Raw genomic sequence first — 20372 nt, 5'->3', positions numbered from 1 at the left:
ATGCATAAAATTAATAAAAATAAACTCAAATAATTCCAGTAATTATGCTTTATAGCACATGGCGCCAAACAATTTCGCTACAAATAAATTAAGAGTGCAAAAAATTCTGTTTGAGCCCGGCAAATACATATTTATTTCAAATATGTTTTCTCGTCAGACCCCCGCCCGAAAAAAACATGTTTCAATAAATTCTATTTAATTAAATACAACTCAAATGCGTTTGTTTTTTCCTCTAACTTTTCATAGTTAAACACGAATAATTCAATAAATAGTAAATGAATGCAATTCAAAACCCACTTTGAATAGTTTTCAAGCCAGCATAAAGCGAATCCGGCAAAAACTAGCAAAACTTGCTCGCGGTTCTTAAACAGTTAAAGTAAAGCAATTGATAATTGATAAGTCTAACTGTAGAGCAGCTCAATAGTAATCTAACTACAAAACTGGTTCATCTTAGCTCTGATAACGAGGCAGTTTTAGTTTCATTTGCCATTTGCCACGACTTCCAAGAAGTTGTCAACTTCTAGAGCAGCTCAACAATAATTCTGCTGTTAAATTCATGGTTTTCACTTATCAAACTGTGAAAGATATGAATTAACCCTCGCTCTTGTTTTATATATAACAGATACTTAATCTTTAGAACAGCTCAACAGCAAATAAGCCGTTTGACTTTGAGGTTCTAGTTGTAGAAAGTAAAGCCTGCCACTCATGTGCTATGCCATATTAACTTTAGAAATTTATGCACTGAACTTATTGACTTTGGAAACTCAGTATGTGAAGGTTTGTGACAATATATGTAACACTCAGTATATATTCTTGATGAGTACGACGAGCTGATGCAATTTAGCCATGTCGATCTGTTCGGCCGTCTCTCATCTCTCCTCTCTCATAAGCCACAATAACTAGGAACTTGAAATATTTGTCATGCGTATAGTATGCAGTACAAGCTAACCTTTTTTTCGTTATCGCATTTCCTTATTATCGATAAAAATCGATCATTTGGCCGCGCTGTTTAAAGCGTAGCTGGAATATCGCAAATGTTGGAGACTTCAGATTTACTGTTTTATTTTCTATATTGAACACAGAAATGTTAGAATTTTTAATTTTGGCCATCTCCTCCCCTTAGCCAAAAAACACATGAGTTCCAATTGGCCAATGCAACCATCATGCCATAATTGTGCTCTGAAAATTTCACCACGAAATTTCATCTAAAAAAATGTTATTCAACATTTAAGTGTCCATAGCAAAGCTCATCTGCACGCCAAGCCGCTTCGCAGAGCTCCGGGTATTTAACAGTCGAGCCGTCCCGACTAGAGCACGCTCACTTCTGTTCATAGAAAATGCTGACGGCTGTTAATTATCTATAACATAAATGGCTGCAGCTATAGTTGTACCTTGATCAGCCGAAATTATCTTCCTCATTTCAAGTCTCTAGACTCGAGTTTGACATGCAGACCGACTGCACGAGAGACAGACAGACTGACTGAAAGACGAACGAGTAGCAATGCACTGATTATAGCAAACCTACTCATACTTCATAAAAATTCAATTTCAAAACTTTATATATATTTATAATTTATATTTATAATAATTTAACAAAAAACTGTACAACTTATGTTAATAACACTTGTATTATTTATGCTGCCATTGATTTAAATCAAGTGAAATATTTTCTTTGAAACTTTAGAAATGCTTTTAAAAAGTGTTCCCAAAAGCAGTCGTAAATCAAGTTCCTTCTCGCAGTGGATAGTTGTGAAACTATCTTTGATCTGAATGCTATCGCAGCCAGAACACTTTCAATTTCCATAGGCTGCCCATGCGGGTGGGACAGTCTCTGCCACTGCCTCTGCCTCTGCCTCTGCCCCTCTTAGCTTTTGACCTATGAACGTATGTGCTGATGAAGATTACGTCAGCTGAAAAGTTATTGTTTTGGTCGAGGCATTTATTGAGGCAAGGCGGCCAAGCATAAGAAGCGAGTGTGTGGGCTTCATTTATATCCATATAGTTTTGTGTGTCCTGCGAGGCTGGAGTTGGAGGATGTCAGCAGCAGGAAACGTGCAGCAGCTTGTGTAAGCTGACTGCCTGCCTAGCCGAGCCAGGCCTGGCCTGGCTACTGTTAAGAAATAGTTTCAACATGAAAATTGTGGCCGAATTGAATATGAAGCGAATGCTGCTGCTGCTGCCTGCTGCATGTGTGTAGCAGCTGCCCTGGGGGCGCATCAGCAACACTGGCCAAGCGTGAAAATGACCAGAAAACATTAAAAATAAATCGAAATTGCACATTTGTGGCTTAAATATCATTTACGACCCGAGCACAAAACAATTTGCACTTTAAATTTTGCGCTTCGAAATTGGCAAACATATTTTGTGCTTACGCTCCTATTGATGGCCCAAAGGCATAAATATTTTGAATACGAAATGTACAGAAATAGTGTCATATTTGTTGGCTACATTCACAGTGTGACTCATTGACTCATTGACTCATTGACTCATTGACTCATTGACTTTTAAGCCGCTCTATGTCGTAAGCGGCTTGCCAGCTTACAACATGACAAATTTTGTGCTCGCTTAGTTCACTTTTGATGTTTTGTGGCACGCGTCTAACAAAAGGTTGCATAACTGAACTGAGTCTCAGCTCAAAGAGTTGCGAGTTGCTAATGAGAGTTGCGGTTGCCGTTGCCATGAGGCACTATGCGGCAGTCGAGTAAAGCTGATCACTTTGTAAACTTGCTTGCTTCTAGCTAGTCTTAGAGTGTTAAATTGCTAATGTACTTTGTAGTCAGCCTGCTGCATTTAGCAACTGTAGCATCTATAGCTATGTCTTTTTACACTTTTCGCAATAATCTGTCCATAGTTGGTTAAGAAACAGGTCTCTTGTATTTAAAATATTCCAAGCATTTCACTGTGAATGAACTGAAGAAGTTCAGAAGTTATTATTCTGGAGTTAAATTAATTTATCTTTTTATAGAATTTACTTAATGTTAGAAATTCTGAAAAAAAAGAATATATAAATATATATATATTTATATATATATATTTTTTTTTTAGATATTCCAACCTTAGGTTAGTTCTGTAAAATCAAGACAAATTAGCTTTACTTCATATTAATTGTATATATATATCTGTCTTTCAGCTTTTATATATTTCCTGCTGCTACTATCTGTATGAGTCGTACCCTTAAAGCACTTGCAGACTGACATTGACAAGCCACAATTGCAGTGATCATGCCGCTGTCAACTTATGCAAACACAAACACACACACGCATATACACATTATATAACTAGAGTTCTCTCACTTTAACACACAGCTATGCCTATGCTGCGCAGCACATAGCGAAAGTGTGTTAGAGAGAGAGAGACAAATATATCTCAGTATGCTTCATAGATGCGCCCGTCATACAGCGCTTAAAAAGACTTCTACAGCCAATCGCTGACCAGAATTGCAAGTCAAATGAGACTTGACGTAGCATTGGCTCTGCTCTGAGAGCATTCAATATGTATGAGCAGAGCAGCTGTGATAAGATCTGTCATGAAAGCAATTTTAAACTATTCTAGATGAGTTCCTCAGCCTGCAAGCAGATTATTGTGTCTTTAAGTTTCAAATTCCATTGTATTATTATATTATTATATTTATATTAAAAACATTGAATTGTATAGGCTGCTGCAGCCCAAAGAGCTTGCATATATGAAATGAAGTCTAAGCTACATTTGTGTACATACAGCTAACTATAGGTGAATATGAATAGGTATACATAAGTATATATATATATTTACAGTTATATAAATATACATATATAAAGGTATATTTACCTTTAGTTTTGAGAGCATATTTAACATGTCTGACAGAGTATTTTATATGCTCTGCACAATTCAAATAACTTTTCTTCTATCTAATTTTTATTTTATTTGTGCTGCAAACGTCAAGGCATATTCGAATGTTTTGCTGTGGCTGCTGCTGTTGCTGTTGCTGCTGTCACATATTTTTGGCAACACAAATTTTGGAATTTTTAATGAATTTCAAGTCGTTGTCATCGTCATTGCGAATGCCGCCCGCTGCTGCAGCTGCTGGTTGCATATTTTTGTGCGCTGAAAAGTATGCAACATCTGATGTGTGCTGGCCGGGCCGGGCAAGGCCAGGACAGGACAGAGCAGGCCAAAGACAGGCAGACAGACAGGACGGGACAGCCTGGACAGCCGGGACAGACAGGACAGACCTGGCCCGGCATGCCAGTGGTTGCTGTGGCCAAAAGCAAACCTAGCCACAGCACAATGTCCAGCTGTGGGCACTGGACGGCGGCTTTTGCGGGCGTGGCACGCAATTAGCCAGACTGTCAAGCAAAGTGTTTTTTGGCAGCGCCCCCAACCGTCTCCGCCCCCGCATCAGCTCGTTTTTTCCACATTAGAATTGCTAATTGGCAAAAGTTTTGTGCATTTGCTGCAGTTTCTTCCAATGCAAGACATAAATTGCATTCAAGTGAGACATTTGTTTGAATATATATCCACTCACACACACACATTTATATATATATATATAAGCGAGCAGATTGTAATTGCAATAGTTGTAACGCCCGTTTGCCCCTGGGGCAAAAGATTTGTTAGCCAAGCTAATCAACAGCCGGGCCAGAGCTCTGCAACTGTCTGCACAAACGCGCCAAATCATATTGAATAAAACATTATTATTTGAATAAAAATTTCATGAATTTCATGCTCACAGAAATGCCAGTGGAATTTCTTGAACTGCGTAAGCATTTCAAATATGTCGACTGGAATTTAATCTAAATGCAACAAAATTTACTTTGGCTCACTTTAAGCTCTGCTCTGCTTTGTTATCGTTAATTATAGATAACAAATTTTTTTGTATTTGACAAAATTACATTGTTTCTTATTTATTAAAGTTGCTTTCTAATGAAATCAAATTCCTGTTAATCAAGTGAAAAAGTCTGTCTGACTGTGTCTCTCTCTTTCTCTCTTTCTATCTCTCTCTCTCTCTCTTTCTCTGCCTGTCTGATGTTCCATCTCTGTCTATGTTTGACTGATGTCAAGGCAACATTCAGAGCTTTGAGAACTGAGAAATGCGTGATCCCCTACATAAAGCCTTGGATGAAGCTTAAACATTTCAAAACCAGAACTCCAGTAACTTTTTTTAAATATTATAGATTTACTGTAAATTCTCTTGCTGTTGCTTTTTTTGAACATCCTTTTTATAGACTTGAATGTGGTATATAGATTAACAAATCAAATTAATTCCCTTTGAGTGTGTGAAGCAAGCATTACTTTTTTCTATAGCTCAAACCCCTAAATGTATCAACTTATTAACTGTTGAGCTGCTCTAAAGGTTAAGCATCAATTATATATATAAAAAAAGCTAGGGTTAATTCATTTCTTTAACAGTTTGATAAGTGAAAACCATGAATTTAACAGCTGAATTATTGTTGAGCTGCTCTAGAAGTTGACAACTTCTTGGAAGTCGTGGCAAATGGCAAATGAAACTAAAACTGCCTCGTTATCAGAGCTAAGATGAACAAGTTTTTTAGTTAGATTACTATTTACCTGTTCTACAGTTAGACTTATTAATTTTCAGAGATTAAGGCTTTAAAATCAATCAAAATTCTTTTGAATTGCAATGCATTTATATATGTATATACATATATGTATATATATACATATACAATTCATTAAGTCTACATCTGTTATAACAAATAACCTGGATAAGCAGCCAAAGTCGCAGTAGAAAAAGTAAATTTTCGAAATACGTCGAATATTTTGATAGATTAATTGGCAATGCGGAAAACAGCAATAGCAGAGCAGGCCAGGCAGTGGGCGTAGCAACAGGCAGCACACTTGCCGCACACTCCTGCCTGCCAAGCAACAGCCCCAACCCCCTAAAAGAGCCAGCGCAATTGGAAGCCAAGAAAACTTTTCAGTGGCTCGAGCGTTCATATCTGACATTTGCCTGGACTGTCTGTCAATGTGTGTGTAAGTGTGTGTGTGTAAGTGGTGTTGTGTGTGTTTTGGTAGTCAACAGTTTTTGGGAGTATTTGCAACTTTATGCCGCAACTTGCCATGAAAAAGGGCGGCAGGCGTGGCCCGTTGTTTGCATTTTGCAGCACTGTAGCTAATGGCAATATTTTTGCGGCACAACAGGGCGAGTGAGAGAGAGAGGTTGGCGGGTGGGAGCGAGGGCAGTTCAGAGAGTTTTTTGGGGTAACGAATGCGCAATGCTAACGAAATGACAATGGAGCACAAAACTTGCCATTCATTACTTAAAAACTACAAAATTAGCGTTGAATTTTTGCCACAGCAATCGTTAAAAAACTTTATAGAAGAGCCATAGCCCGAGAAAAAAAAGAAAAAAACAAAAACAGCCCAGCGAATGAAGAAGAAAACTTTATTTTTACAACTAATTGGCAAACTTAAATGTAAGATTTAATTTTGTTGTGGGTAACACAGCAACGGCAGGCAGCCAAGCAGCCAGCCAAGCAGGCAGGACAAAGCCGTTTGAAGCTTCATTAAAAAATTACATTGCGCTCCAGGCAACAGAGGGAAAGCGAAGGAGAATGCGAGGTAGAGCGGGGTGGACAGAGAGTAAAGCAGCTAGTGGCAAGTTTCATTGTCGCCCGAGTTGGCAACAAAAATATTTGCCACATAAATAAAAGCGAGACAAGTTGAATGTAGCCGCAGCTGCTGGTCCAGCACACATTGACAGCAGCTGAATAACTTCAATACATATATAAATATATATATATATATACATATACTTATACCTATATATCTTACCTGGAAACTTGTACAGCGCCACCTCGTTGCAATTAATCTCAATCAGCGTGGACGTCTCGTTGGGCAATCCAGCGCACTGGCACATCGAGTTGAGTGGACACGCATAGAGCACATCCTGCTGCTGGCTGCCAAGCAGCGCAGCTGATCCTCGCGCCGGCGGTGGACCACGTGCCAAGGCTCGCGCCGTATTCCTGGCATTGCGCTGCAACCTTTGACCCGCAGCAGCAGCGCCCCCACCATCGAACTGCCAGCAGTGTGCGGTGCAGACGAGGCACGAGATCAGCGCTAGGTACAGGTGCATGCTGAGGGAAAGGATAGAAGAAAAGTTAGTTAACAGCTTAATACGCTTAGTATTTTTGGGCCATGACTTAGAGTTATTTTAAGTGCTTTATCTTGTGGGCAAGGGCATGTGAGAAAGCAGATGAAAAGGAGTTTAGTTAAGATCCACTTGAAGTAAATATAACTGCAATATTGCATTGAAATTTGTCAAAATACTTACACATATTTTTGCAGATACAAACAATTTGATTAAAATATTATTTGCTTGAGATATTCTTGGCATATCAGAAGTGATTTTCTAGTGCCTTTCCCTGTTATCAAAATAAATATTGCTGTAACTCGCTTTGTTCATCATAAACTCAAATATTTATTTACATAAAATAAAGGCAAACTAAGCAAAAAGAATATATAAAAAAAATATGAACAACATCTCTTGCTTTGTGTCAATAAATGCACGAATAAATAAGCTTGTCGGCAGCTCAGCTCAAATTGTAAAAGACCATCCTTAATAAAATATTAAAACGCTACTAAGAATTTGAAAATTTACTAAAATGTTTTTTTTTTTTGTTGTTTAAATTTAAAAAAATTCGAAATAAAACAGAAGCAAAAACTGTCAGCGTCATAAAAGTTGTAAGGGAATGCATTTGCAAAGGACCAGCACTTAGTCGGCAAAGCTCACACAAACTAAAAGCCCCATAAAAAAATTAGCAAACAAAAACGAAGAAGAAGAGAGCGAGCGAGAGAGGAAGCAAAAAATATGAATGCAAATATTCGAAAAATTGCAATATTTTGTCTGAAATATCAAATAAACACAGTAGGGCAACAGTTTAACAATTTCTCAATGGCTGCCCAAAACAAATTGAACATTCAAGAAAATAAAAACATTGAAAATAAATATAGTTAATAGTTGGAAATAGTTTGGTGGATTTGCAAATATACCTATTGCTGTTTGTTTGCAAATAAATGAAGCATGACGCATGATATATGAAGACGCTCATTAGGCGAGCTCTGGCAGACACCTTCGGTCTAGGCATTTATTTATTTGTCACTGCTTAGCATAAATCGCACGTTAGGGTGAATAAAATGGCATAAAATTAACGGTATTCCCTTCCCGATGCCATGAGAGCACCATTAAAAGTCGCAACTCAATAGCACAGTGGTACAAAATCGATTTGCTTATAAACAGAAAACATATATTGAAATAAATATATGTAGAAAAACTGTTAAAAAGCAAAAAAAAAAATAAATAAATTAAATAATTACTAAACTAAGAAAGTGACAAGCTTAAAATATATTTATATAAACATAAAATAATTCATTACAAAATAAATAAATGAAATAAAATTTTCATGAAATCCTAATTATCTTTTTTATATAAAATAAAAAAATAAATAAAGTAAAACTAAAATAAAAACGAGTAAGACTAAACATTAAAAAAAAAATTCAAAATTTTAGATATAACGATATAAAATTTTAGATATAACTGTAAATATAACTATTAAATATGGACACATAAAAAATTATTAGCAAAAAAAACTTAAAATTAACAAATGTTTTATGCTACTAAAAATATATCAATGCATTTTATAATGCAATAAAAAATGTTTTAAGATAGAATACATCAATTCGAGACTTATGTTTAAGACTACCTCGAATAATTTTATAATTGCATTAAAAACTTATTAAAAACCAATTTTCATTTCTAGTTTATGCACTTGCATACCACTGTGCTCACACATTGTCGCCTTATGAGCAACTCCTCAGCTCGACTTAGGGTGAAGTTCACCTAAAAGCTTGCGACAATTCATGCAAATGAGTCGCAGTCACACACGAGCTACAGCACTCACACTCCAATACCCACACACGCAAACACACACACACACACATACATACATATACTCTTACATGCTCGCATTCAAATGCCTCAAACTTGAACACAAAAAAAGTGCGCAACCACAGCACGTAGAAGCTCGCACACACACACACACACTCACACACACACACACACACTCACACACACACACTCACACACACACGTACACACGTCAGCACACACATAGAGGACGTTCATAGAGCGCTGGCATATAAAACATGTTTCATGTACGTAGATGTGTGATGTTTATTTGACACGCCAAAGTATATAATAACAAATAAAAACTTTGGCACACCAGACGAAGTCGACGTCGACGTCGACGACGACGGGCGACAACTGCTAGAACTCTGACAAGGACGACGTCGACGAGTACGGCCCATTAGCACGATTGTTGAGCTTTAAGGCTTCGATGGTTTGGGTACCTCTGCGCACATTACGAGGCGCCATAAAAGTAGAGACCCCCGAAAAAATGTATATATATATATACTCACATTCCTTTACTGATAGGCACTACTACGGAAAGAGAGTTGAGAGTCCCTAGTCAAGGCATGCGCTCGAGTTATTTAAGTCAGCTTAGAATTTGGGATAAGTAAAATATATGTTGCCTAAGCTCCAAGTTCTTAGGAATTGAAACATGTGCTTTAGTCAAGGATTTTGGTAGACTAAAAGCCTTGACTAAAAGCATATACTAAAAGCTTAGACTAAAAGCCAAGTTTAATGCACTGTGAAGAATCATTCGTTTTCTCTAGAAAATAATGGGATATATTATATATAACGGCTATATTCTATATTCTATATTCTATATTCTATATTCTATATTCTATATTCTATATTCTATATTCTATATTCTATATTCTATATTCTATATTCTATATTCTATATTCTATATTCTATACTCTATATTCTATATTCTATATTCTATATTCTATATTCTATTTGACTATCGATATCGATATATTATTGACTCCGCACTCCTCAGCAACAACTTTAGAAAACTCAAATCAAGTCTTTCAAGTATTAAACGTCAAACGCATTTAAAACTTGAGATAGAGAGAAAAAGTTCAATTGAAATTTGTTGAGAAAGTTGAAAAGGCTTTCCAATGGCTGAACAATCAAGTGCTGAGCAGTTAAAAGTGTTAAACTCTAAGAAACTCGAATTAACGCTAGGCAAACAGGAATCCTCTCTCTACATAAGCTATATGTACTCATTGAGTCTCCTCCACAGATGAATATTATGAGCAGCATGTGCGCGCTGATGCAGCCGCTCCGAACACCAATCGAGGCATGCAAAACTCCTGCTATATGTTCAATACAAATATTATGGAACTAACACTTGGTAAGGGCTCTATAGATAAGCTAATCTATATATGTGTGTGACGCTTTTCCCTCTGTAGATGAGTATTATGAGCAGTTTGTATTGCCGAAGGTCAAGATTCAGGTTAATAAAGCAGAAGCAGAGCAAAGAAGCATTCAATACCAACGCACCCACTACTTTGGGCCACGCTACTTGGAACAGCGCCAGCCCAAGCCGTAAGCAGCGAGGGCGGTACTAGAAAATGCTGATAAAAGAAAGGAGAGCTTCAAAAAATGACAGAGAGAGAGGGAGAGAGGAAGCAGATATAGAGAACGAGAGCGATAAGAACAAACTTAACTGTAATTTAATGCGAATTAAAGCAATAAAGCAAGTCGGACAAAGATGGAGCTTCTTTACTGGATACATTTTTATATGGTGCTAATCATGTGACAACAGCTTGAGACAAAAACACTTAAGATACTCTAAATGACAGCGAATAAACTTGTAAATACAATTTGAACGGAGTTTTTTTAACACGACCTTTCTGTGCAATTCTCATGACAGCTAAACAGACTTCCATTGGGTCTGCGTGAGTTTAGGCTAAGCATAATTAATTCAGCCTGGGATAAAGTCTGAACCCATTGAAAATGGGAATTCGATGCATGTAAAAGGCAAAAAAGGCGTGGCAGATATTGTTCATTATTCGATAGCTAATTCCATATTCTTTTTCGATAGCAGTCGATGCTGTGCTTTGCCAAATTTAAAAAATGAAAAATAATTTTAAAGCTCTGAAAACTTTCTTAAGAAAATGCAAGTAATTCAAGAACTGATTCGCCTCAGTTTAGCTCATACTTGAGTCCTTAAAGAGAGCAGTCTGTTTACTTGTTTATACAGTTCTATATCAATATATTTACTCGGATGTTAACTGTCGTAAAATTTAAATACATTTTGTTGACATTTCATATTTATTTATTTTGTACTTTTGCTTTTCTGTATATTTTTAAATCTGCTGTTTTATTTATTTACTTCTAATTAGTTAATATTGATGCAATGCTTTTACATATTTATTTGAAAGTGTTTTTCCTCACTTGCTGCTATTTACTTAATTTTTGCTGCCAATTTGAATGCATTAAATAGTTTTTGAAACCATTGAATTGTGTTTGCTTCCTTTGCCTCCTCTCTCGGTGATTCTCAAAGTGTTTACCTAATCATCGGCAGGTGCTGTCATAGGCTGTCTGCGCAACTTTGCTCAGCTAAATCAATATCAATCTACAATTGCCGTCTGGCATTTTACTGATTGTTTTTCATTATGTTGATGGTGACAAATCGAATCAGACTTTTGCAACATTTGGGCTGACCATGTGAAACCAAACGATACATCACACAGTTGACTGCACGCGTGAGTGATGTGTGTGTGTACGCCTGCTGCTTCTTCTTTTATGCACCTTCAAATTTATTTCTGCTCAAATACACACGCACAAACATCTCACCCACAGAAAGTCGAGCAGGCAGAACGGTCGAGAGTTGCGCCAGAAAAGATAAATATGTCGTAACAGTTTTTTATTTGCGTTTTATTTTTGATACAGCAAATGACTAACTTGTTGGCTGACAGAGAGACAAACAGACAGACAGAGAGAGAGGCCGTGAGACAGTCAGACGTAATGCCCATTGCCAGCAGGTACAACAGAAGAGCACAGCAAGCTAGAGTGAGACAGACAGATTACGCGTAAAACAAAGCAAACTGGCGGGCAGCGTGTGACAGGCAGAACAACGTCTGTCACGCACAGACCGCCAGTTGCCCCAATGCGGGCGCCTCATAGCCTGAGTGCCTAACTGACTGACTGCCTAGCTGCTTGACCCCCGTCTATGCCCCGAAGCGGTGAGTTAAGACTTTAAAAAACCTAAAAATTTCAAAAATTCCAGCTTTTGCCTAAAACGAATTTTTGTTACGCTTCAAGAGTGAAACATGAACCAGGGCTGTGCAGTTCTCCTTTTGGTGTTGAATACATAAAAGATTTGTATATATAATACTACAAAATAGAGTATAGATGATACGTAAGATATTTGAAAGAAATTTCAAACTAAGAAACAAAATTTTCTATGAATTTTTTAGAGTATAGCAAATAGGTGATATTTATTGTGGATTATTTCAAGTTCTAAGTTCTTCTAAGGTCAAAATGAAATATTAAATAAATATAGAAAAATGCTTTAAGTCAATTTTTATTAAAGTTTTGACATTCATTTTGTTAATTATACATTTTAAAACTCTTAATAATAAATAAAAAATATTTTTATATATGTTGAAGAAATAATACGTGACGCGAAAGGTAGCTTAATTAAAATGATTTTATATTTCTTTTTTTTTTTTATAAAACCCATTTAACTTTTGTTAGAGTTTTGTGAGTTTTATATGACATTAGACATTTGCAAGTCGGCAACTGCCTAGGGTAGCGCGCTCTCAGTTGCTTGTCATGTTAAATGATGTCAGAGTAAAAGAGCTCACTTACTTTAGAGTATAACAAGCAGCAACTGGGAACGCACAAACAACAGCGACAACAACAGAACAAACTGTCCCTTCTCATGGCCGGCAACAGTGGAAAGTTGCCATGGAAAAGGTCAAACTGAAGGCAAGAAAGGCCGACCGCAAGTTTTTATTACGCATATTATGCCAGCGATTTGCTCAGCTGTTCTCGCTCTCTCTCTCTCTCTCTCTCTCTCTCTGTCTCTCTCTATTACAGTCACTACTAAACTTCTGCTTGGATCAGGGCTTGGGCAGCGGAGCCTGGGATTTCAGCATCATTTTAATACTTTTAATTTTTTATGCCGCTGACACAGTGACATCAAATGTCAACGAGCTGCAAAACAAACAGCAGCAGCAACGGCAGCCAACGAGTCCTGCCACTAGCATAAATATGTTTAAGTATGAGCGTCCATTGGGGGCAGCGCGGCGGCAGAGGCAGCGCAGCAAGAAAAATGCTGAAAAACGTAGCATACATTTGGGAGCCGTTGCGCTCTGGCGAAAATTTGCGAGTTTGTGCGATAATAACATATGTAAGTTGCTTTTACATGCATGTATGTGTGAGTGTGTGTGTGTGTGTGTGTACGTGTGTGTATTTGTGTGTGTCTGTTGGTAAATGGCATGCAGGTTTTAAATTTAGCACATAAGCTGGCTCTGCCTCTGCCTTTGCCGCCGCTGCTGCTGCTGCTCTGCTCTTCGGGCGCGGCAAAAATTTAAGCAGCTGCTCAAAACTTTAAATGAAGTTAAGTAAGAGCAGATACATATACATATATAGAAATATATATACATGTTCAGCAGTTGGGCATCATGTTTCTGTGAGATACATTCGAGTTAATCGCCGTAAAATCGCTTCAAAGTCAATTAGATGCCTTCAAAGTTCATGGAAATTGTTTCGTTTTTGTTTTACGGTTTCATTTTTCCAAAATCAAAACAAAAAAGATTTTATCAAAGCGTTTTGCAACTGCTTCAAGAGTTTGTTTTGTTTCTCACATATTTAAAAATTCACATTTAATTGGGCTTTTTAATTGCTCTTAGTTTTAATGCTTTTTTATGCCAATGCAATTTTTGGTTGCATAAATTATTTACAGTTCGCTTGTGCAAGCAAAAAAATATTAATTATATTAATAATTAAATATATATGACACTGCAGCAGCAACAGCAGCAGCAGCTGCTGCGGACAATGTTGCCATAGTTGCGGGGCCAACAAAAAAATGGAATTAAATTATAATATTATATGAGTGTGGTAACACTCTTTAAACTCGGCGCTTTTTTGGGAGCAGTTAAAAGGGATGTGGGTTACACGAATTAAATAAATAAAGAAGCAAAAGTGGCTTGTGGCTGCCAGTGTCAGAGTTGGGGATAAGCTGAGATCACCATCAGCTGACTAGTTTTCCTCGAGTAATCTAGTGCTTAGCAGGTATTATTTGTTAGCAAAGGGTTGGCATGCAAAAAGTATAATGTTTAAAATTTATATATACATTCATAGCATTCCCATACCAAACATATTATATTTTACTGCTATAGTTTTCGAGATAAAATGAAATCAATATAATATAAATTATATGAAAAGAGATATTAAACGAAGACTTTACCCTTTGTCAACTTAAGCTATAAGAAGTATATACTCAGAACATTAAGACTATAGATTTGAAAGTTTTCGAGATATGACGAGAAAGAGATTTGAATATTTATAGTAGGGAATACAAGTATAAATATTTGGAACTTTAAGTTGATAGCGTGTAGGGTTTTCAGCATCAAATTTAGAGAGAATAATGGACAAAAAGTGTAAAATAGCTATTGATGGTATACATAGTGATAAAGTATATACAAGAATGTAGTATATGCCTAACATCGATTTTTATCGATATTTATCTAAATTAAGCAGTTGTTAAACAAAAAAAAAAAGGGTTAGGGACAAATAGATTTATATGCAGAGAGATGTGACTCAGATGGAATCACAAAGAGAGGGAAACAGAGAGAGAGAAAGAAAGAGATAACGCGAGAGAGCCATAACATATCTACTAGAATATACAAGAGACTCACGAGAACCCCATCAATTATTGATCTTCCTGAATTCTAAATCATCGCTTATTGTTTACTTTCATCGATTGTATAGCCTATCAATAAAATCTAAGCATATATTTAATATTCTTTTCAACCTGTTACACAGCCTTAATTCTAAACAATAATTCCCCTTAATACCCCACTTTGCAACGCATATAAATAAGCATTTCCTTTTCTGCTTAAACACTTTCAATACGAAAAGAAAGGAAAAAGTCAAGGAAAATTGTTTTGCATTCTTTCTTTTGATTCAATTCAATTTGAGCTTACTCAATTTTCGACTGCCTTTGGAGCGTCGTGTAAGTCGGCTAAACTGTGCCTTAATTGCATTTGGTTATGCAGAGGCAAAGTCCATAGAAATGTTGCATACGAGGAGCATTTTTTGCTGCCCAAACGAAAATATCTTTGTGTGTTTCTGCTCAGTGGCCAGAAACCGCAAGCCCGAGCCCAAGACTCTGCGTGCAGCTGAAGCATTTGGAGCTTTTCAAGCGCTTTTCATGCATTTCGCTTTGGTAATTTACACTGGCTGCCAGGCATATAAAGCCAAACAACAAATCCAGGCATGCAATTGTTTTTATAGCCACAGCTGCACACGCACACATAGAGCTCTCTCACACCCGCAAATCATATGTCAAAATCAAAGTTAATCCCTTTGTGTTATGTACAACAATTGAAATTATGTGCTTAAAGGCTTTAACTCGGCCTAACAAAATACAAATAAAAAACATAAAAATAAAACAAAAGCAAAGCCAAAATGCCAATGCACAAATTGTGTATGTTACTTCACGTAATATTTATATATATATATTTTGTGTATATATATTTGCTTTTTTATACTTTTTTCAAGTGCTGCCATTATTTTTGTTTTTATTGCGCAATCCACGAAAAACAATCATAAAAACAATATATGTACAGAGCAGTGTGAACAAAAAAATGGAGTTCAGAGGCGCAATTTGAAACAACTGCGGCGGGCACTTGAATCCATACGGCTGACAACAGCAACAACAACAACAACAGCATAGAACAACAACGACAACAACAACAACAGCAACAGCATATGACACCGCGCTTAAGCGTGTTAGAGTGAGGCCTGAGCCACTGCATAATACTCGCTCAGGTTAATCACGCGTTACAGCCAGCTAAATTTATACGCACAGCAGTAATATCAGTTAAGCCACGCCCCAAAGCATGACTCATATAATTTACAGCTCTAGCAGATCTACAGAATTGAAGTTGCTAGCTTAGGCAAAAGCAGCCAGTTCCGATTTAAGAAATTCCCTATTTGACATAGGTTTTTTAGAAGCAGTCAACAGTCAAGTCTAAAATCGAATTCAGGGCTTACAGCCCCAAAACTGAGCTACAATTTGCCACACCTTCAAAAAGTATGTATAAGAAATTAGCGTAGATATATAGAGGAGCTCCAAAATTTGATAAGTTTTAAGCTTCCAGCTTCAAAACTTTAAAAGAAACGGCTCTAACCGATTTGCCGCGATACCAAGTGGCACACATATAAAAATATATATATAGATATACAGACATATAAATAATTAAAGATATAAATATATAAAATATATATAGGCATACAGTTAGATATATATTTACTTTATACTATATTCTTTACATTTTTAATATATACTGTATATTCGTAGCCTATATTTATTTATAAAATATATAGACTAGACATATTTTTTCTCTAACACCAACTGCGCCAATAGACAAACAAACTGAGATAGCAGTAAAGAGAAAGATAACCAATATACTCTCTTGTTCGCTTGCTGAACGAGCAGCAGAAAACAACAAGTTAAAACAACAACAAACAATAACAGATTTATTGCATATTTCGCACTGGTAATTGAGATTAAACAGTTCAAAAAAGCAGCCGCTTGGCATTTCATAAACCCGCAGGACACAACACACACACAGCAAAGGCACACGCATACACACACACTCACACGCACTCACACTCAGACACACATGTGTGTCCATAAAGCAACGCATAAATTTAAGAGCTCATATATCGTTTTGCCCTTTGTATCCCATGCCCAACGACATGTTGCAAAACCCTTTCAATGCCCGCTCAGTGAAAGAGCAAAAAACAAGTTTATGCGTTTGACTGGAAATGTTTGTGACCTTAAAATATTATATATATATATAATATTATTATATATATTAATATTATATTAAAATATAGCTAGACAAACTGAGAGCACTCTGAAGAGTGTTAAATAAATGTGCGAACTATTTTATTGTCTTTGATTTGAAATATTACAGAATTTATCAATAATTAAGTCTAAGATTTAATATTGTATGACTAGATTACAATTAGCATCTTGAATATGGTAGCCGAAGCAACTTTTCTACTATAAATTTCTATATTTCTCTACCTTTTGACCGCTGTCTTCATTTGACTACAGATCTAATAGATTGTCAAATCATGGTCCAACTTTTCATGCATGCTGACGCCTTACGAACGAAAACTATTCAAGATGAAATGGCACATTCTATTGAATATTTCTACAACTTTCGATTATCGATAACGATAACTGCTTCTGAAATAGATTTATACCAAACAGTATCACTTTTCTTTGTTCACTCACCATATGCTAACTACTCGCTCTTTTAAGTTGCTCTCTTCTGCTGCTTAATTGAGCTTTTAGTACACTATTGAGCGCGTAACAAGCAGTCGGTTAGACTCTCAATTTTACGCTACAGCTTACAGTTATTGTCTTGCTCTGCTAATTAGGCTTATTAAGAAAATTATTCGATTTTCATTGGCATTTTACCTGAGCGTGTATCTAGCAGTCGATCACGCCCTTGACTTACTCTTAACAGTTTCTCTACTCTTTCATTTAGACATTTCATTTGTAAGAAATGCACCTTTTGAGCGAGCATCTGGCAGTCGCTAGCAGCCAGCTCAACCGCTTCGCTTTCTTCTCTGCTCTCTGCATTTGTGTGCCCATTGCTCTGTGGACCTTTTGGCTTGGGGACATCATTTCATACGCCCAACTTGCATGTAATTCGTTTTAATAATTGTCAAGTTGTTGCCTTTATTTATGGCAAACTTTTAATAATTTAATTGTTGTTGCTGCTGCTGCGGCAGCTATTGTTCTTGCTGTCGTTGTTGTTGTTGCTCAATTGCTGGATTTGCCGCATTCGCATTTAATTGATAAATGCGTCGAGCAGCGCGCGCGCGTTTTGCCAGCTGTAATTATGAACGATTTGAATAATTCAATGCTCAGGCTTTAGCCACGGCCATTGCGTTTCTGTTTACGCAATTAATTGTGTGCCGCACAGTGGTTGGAAATTGATTGAAAAGTTTACTAATTGTTTTGACAGCGATAAAGTGGCGAGAGAAATATTATGGAAAATCAAAGAAAAAGCTTGAAGTAGTTTTCATATATAATTTAGCTTAGGATTTTAGATTAGAGTGACCATATTTGATTAGTGGTTTATAGCAATTCTTGAACTATTTTTTTTTATAATAAAAATAAAAAGAAGCATAAATTTACATATTTATTCTTAACCAAGTTACAAAACTGAGTGCATATAGGCATATATTTATATAATATATAAATATATTCTATATTTGACTTAAGATTTAGCGAACAATATATTGCAAAATTCTATATAAAATATTATATAAACAGTTAAATGAGAAAAAGAAAAGGTCGAATATAATTGCTTTGACTTTACTAAAATTTTACTGAAAGAGTTGAAAATTTTAGTAGCTTTCCACTAGAACACTTAGTCCTAATTATTGCAATCTAAAACCTTTTCATTTCATGCACAAGTTCAACCTTAATTTTCACTGAGCTTCTCCTCGCATAGGTACCACTGTGCGATCGGGTTGCTTGGTCATCATCTGTTTGGCATTCTCAACTTCTGTTCTGCACTGTCATTTGCTTGATAAGCATTCCGCACACACACTCACACGCGTCCGGCCACGCCCCGCGTGCGACACGACACAAGCTGACACGCCTCTAACAGCCAATAGGTGGCGCCATACCGAGCCAGCGCACATAGTTTGCCCACATAGTCAACAGACGACCGACGACTGACGACTGCCGACCGTCGCTCATAAGCAATTCATGTGTTTGTAAACAGTTCAATTTAATTTTAGTGCCGCGGGTGCGAAATTGCTGCTCAATTATTAAGGTAAAGAATTATTAGAGCGCGCGCCGAATGGTGACTCGAAAGCGCCTTTTGTGGACCCAACATTAAAGAGTCTTAACACAATAGGTATACGAGGCAAACGAGTATATGCTGGCTGGTAATATTTGCCTAGCTGTTGTCGTTGAGCTTCAGGTGTGTGTGTGCGTGGGTGGTTGAACTGTAGTTCGTTTAAGGTTTTCACCGTTTCGGCGCACATAATTGCGGCCAAAAACTGGAAGATAAATTACCCAAACTCAAAACTTTGACCTAAGCGCCGTTTCCGTGAGTAAGATTAATGATGCGGCAATTGCCAGCCATATAAACGCCAACTATCACAGCAGCAGCAGCAACAACAGCAACAACAACAACAAGTTGAACAAGTTTATGGGATTTGAATCAAGGGTTTTTGTTGCTGTTGGTCTGGGCCGAGTGGCTCACGGGCTAACAACATAATCATTTTAACAGCAGGCCAACTGTGTGTGAGAGACTTCGCCACATGTGGCATACGTCTAGGTGCGAATGGTTGCATATTTATGGATGAGAAGATGCATACACACACGCACACACACACACATAGTTAGTGAGTGAAAGATACATTTATTGCTTTGCCATAAACTTGAGTAATAAATTTTATTTTTATTGTTCAACTCGCTCTCTCTCGCTCGCACTCTCTCTCTCTCTTGCTCTCTGTGACTCTCCAACTCTGACTGACTGACTAGCTAGGGAGCTGCTGATAGCTGTATAGCTAGGGGAGTCAACTTTATTTTTTTTCGCCAAATTGGCATATTTATGACCATGGCGAGGCGTTGTGCCAAAATAAAAAAAAATACCAAAAACGATAAACGACACTTCAATGAACTGAACCGAACGTACGTAGCGTTCGCGCCCTGATTTATGCCACAAAATCTGATTTCAAGTTTAAACTGAACAAGATGAATGCACCCAAAAGTATCTACTCACAAAGCATTTGGCTAATGGTCTTTGCAAAACGGCCAACTGTTCGGCAGCGGCAAATGTTCAACTCTTGCCAACAAAAGTGAATTCAGAAATTCCATTAAATAAAAATATTTTTTGCAAAAAATTGTATAATAAACTAAAGGTAAATTGTTTAAATTTTTAAAAAATTTTGAATGAGTTTTAATTATCTTACTAAATGTTTGCTAAAATACAATTTGATGAGAAAAAGCTACGTTTTTCTACTTTGACACAAGGAAAATGCTTTTGTGTTTTTTAGAAAATATATGTGAAAGCTTGTGGTGGGCGTGACAGATGCCATCAAGCATATATATCCTGATAAGGATAGACAGCCGAGTCCTTATAATCATTTGCGTCTGGCTGTCCCTACATCTGTTCATTCGCCTGTTCATCCGTCTTTCCTTTTGTCTTCGCCTCCTTCCGTCTGCCTGTCTGTATCTGTGTGT

The 20372-nt window shown here is 36.9% G+C and overlaps 2 protein-coding genes across 3 annotated transcripts in view; one reads left to right on the top strand and one right to left on the bottom strand.

Moving 5' to 3' along the window:
* Positions 1-20372, bottom strand: part of LOC111598989 (chaoptin) — a 57975-nt gene that overhangs the window by 19142 nt on the left and 18461 nt on the right. The window contains exons 1-2 of one of the 2 annotated variants that reach the window (XM_030224692.1): positions 7274-7378; positions 6775-7076 (exon numbers count right to left, since the gene is read on the bottom strand). In XM_030224692.1, coding sequence (XP_030080552.1) covers positions 6775-7075 — 301 coding nt within the window. In that variant the 5' untranslated portion in view covers position 7076; positions 7274-7378. Of the gene's footprint in view, positions 1-6774; positions 7077-7273; positions 7379-20372 lie in introns of those variants that run through there. The other variant, XM_023314492.2, reaches the window with a different exon arrangement.
* LOC111598990 lies at positions 9940-10489 on the top strand. Its single transcript, XM_023314493.2, has 3 exons — positions 9940-10093; positions 10152-10262; positions 10321-10489. The coding sequence occupies exons 1-3, from the start codon at positions 10027-10029 to the stop codon at positions 10458-10460; spliced, it is 318 nt and encodes a 105-aa protein (XP_023170261.2). The 5' UTR covers positions 9940-10026; the 3' UTR covers positions 10461-10489.

The sequence above is a fragment of the Drosophila hydei genome, unplaced genomic scaffold (assembly GCF_003285905.1).
Source record: "Drosophila hydei strain 15085-1641.00,03,60 unplaced genomic scaffold, DhydRS2 tig00008116-arrow-pilon, whole genome shotgun sequence".
NCBI classification, from domain to species: domain Eukaryota; kingdom Metazoa; phylum Arthropoda; class Insecta; order Diptera; family Drosophilidae; genus Drosophila; species Drosophila hydei.
This window is presented reverse-complemented; position numbering and strand designations above follow the sequence as displayed.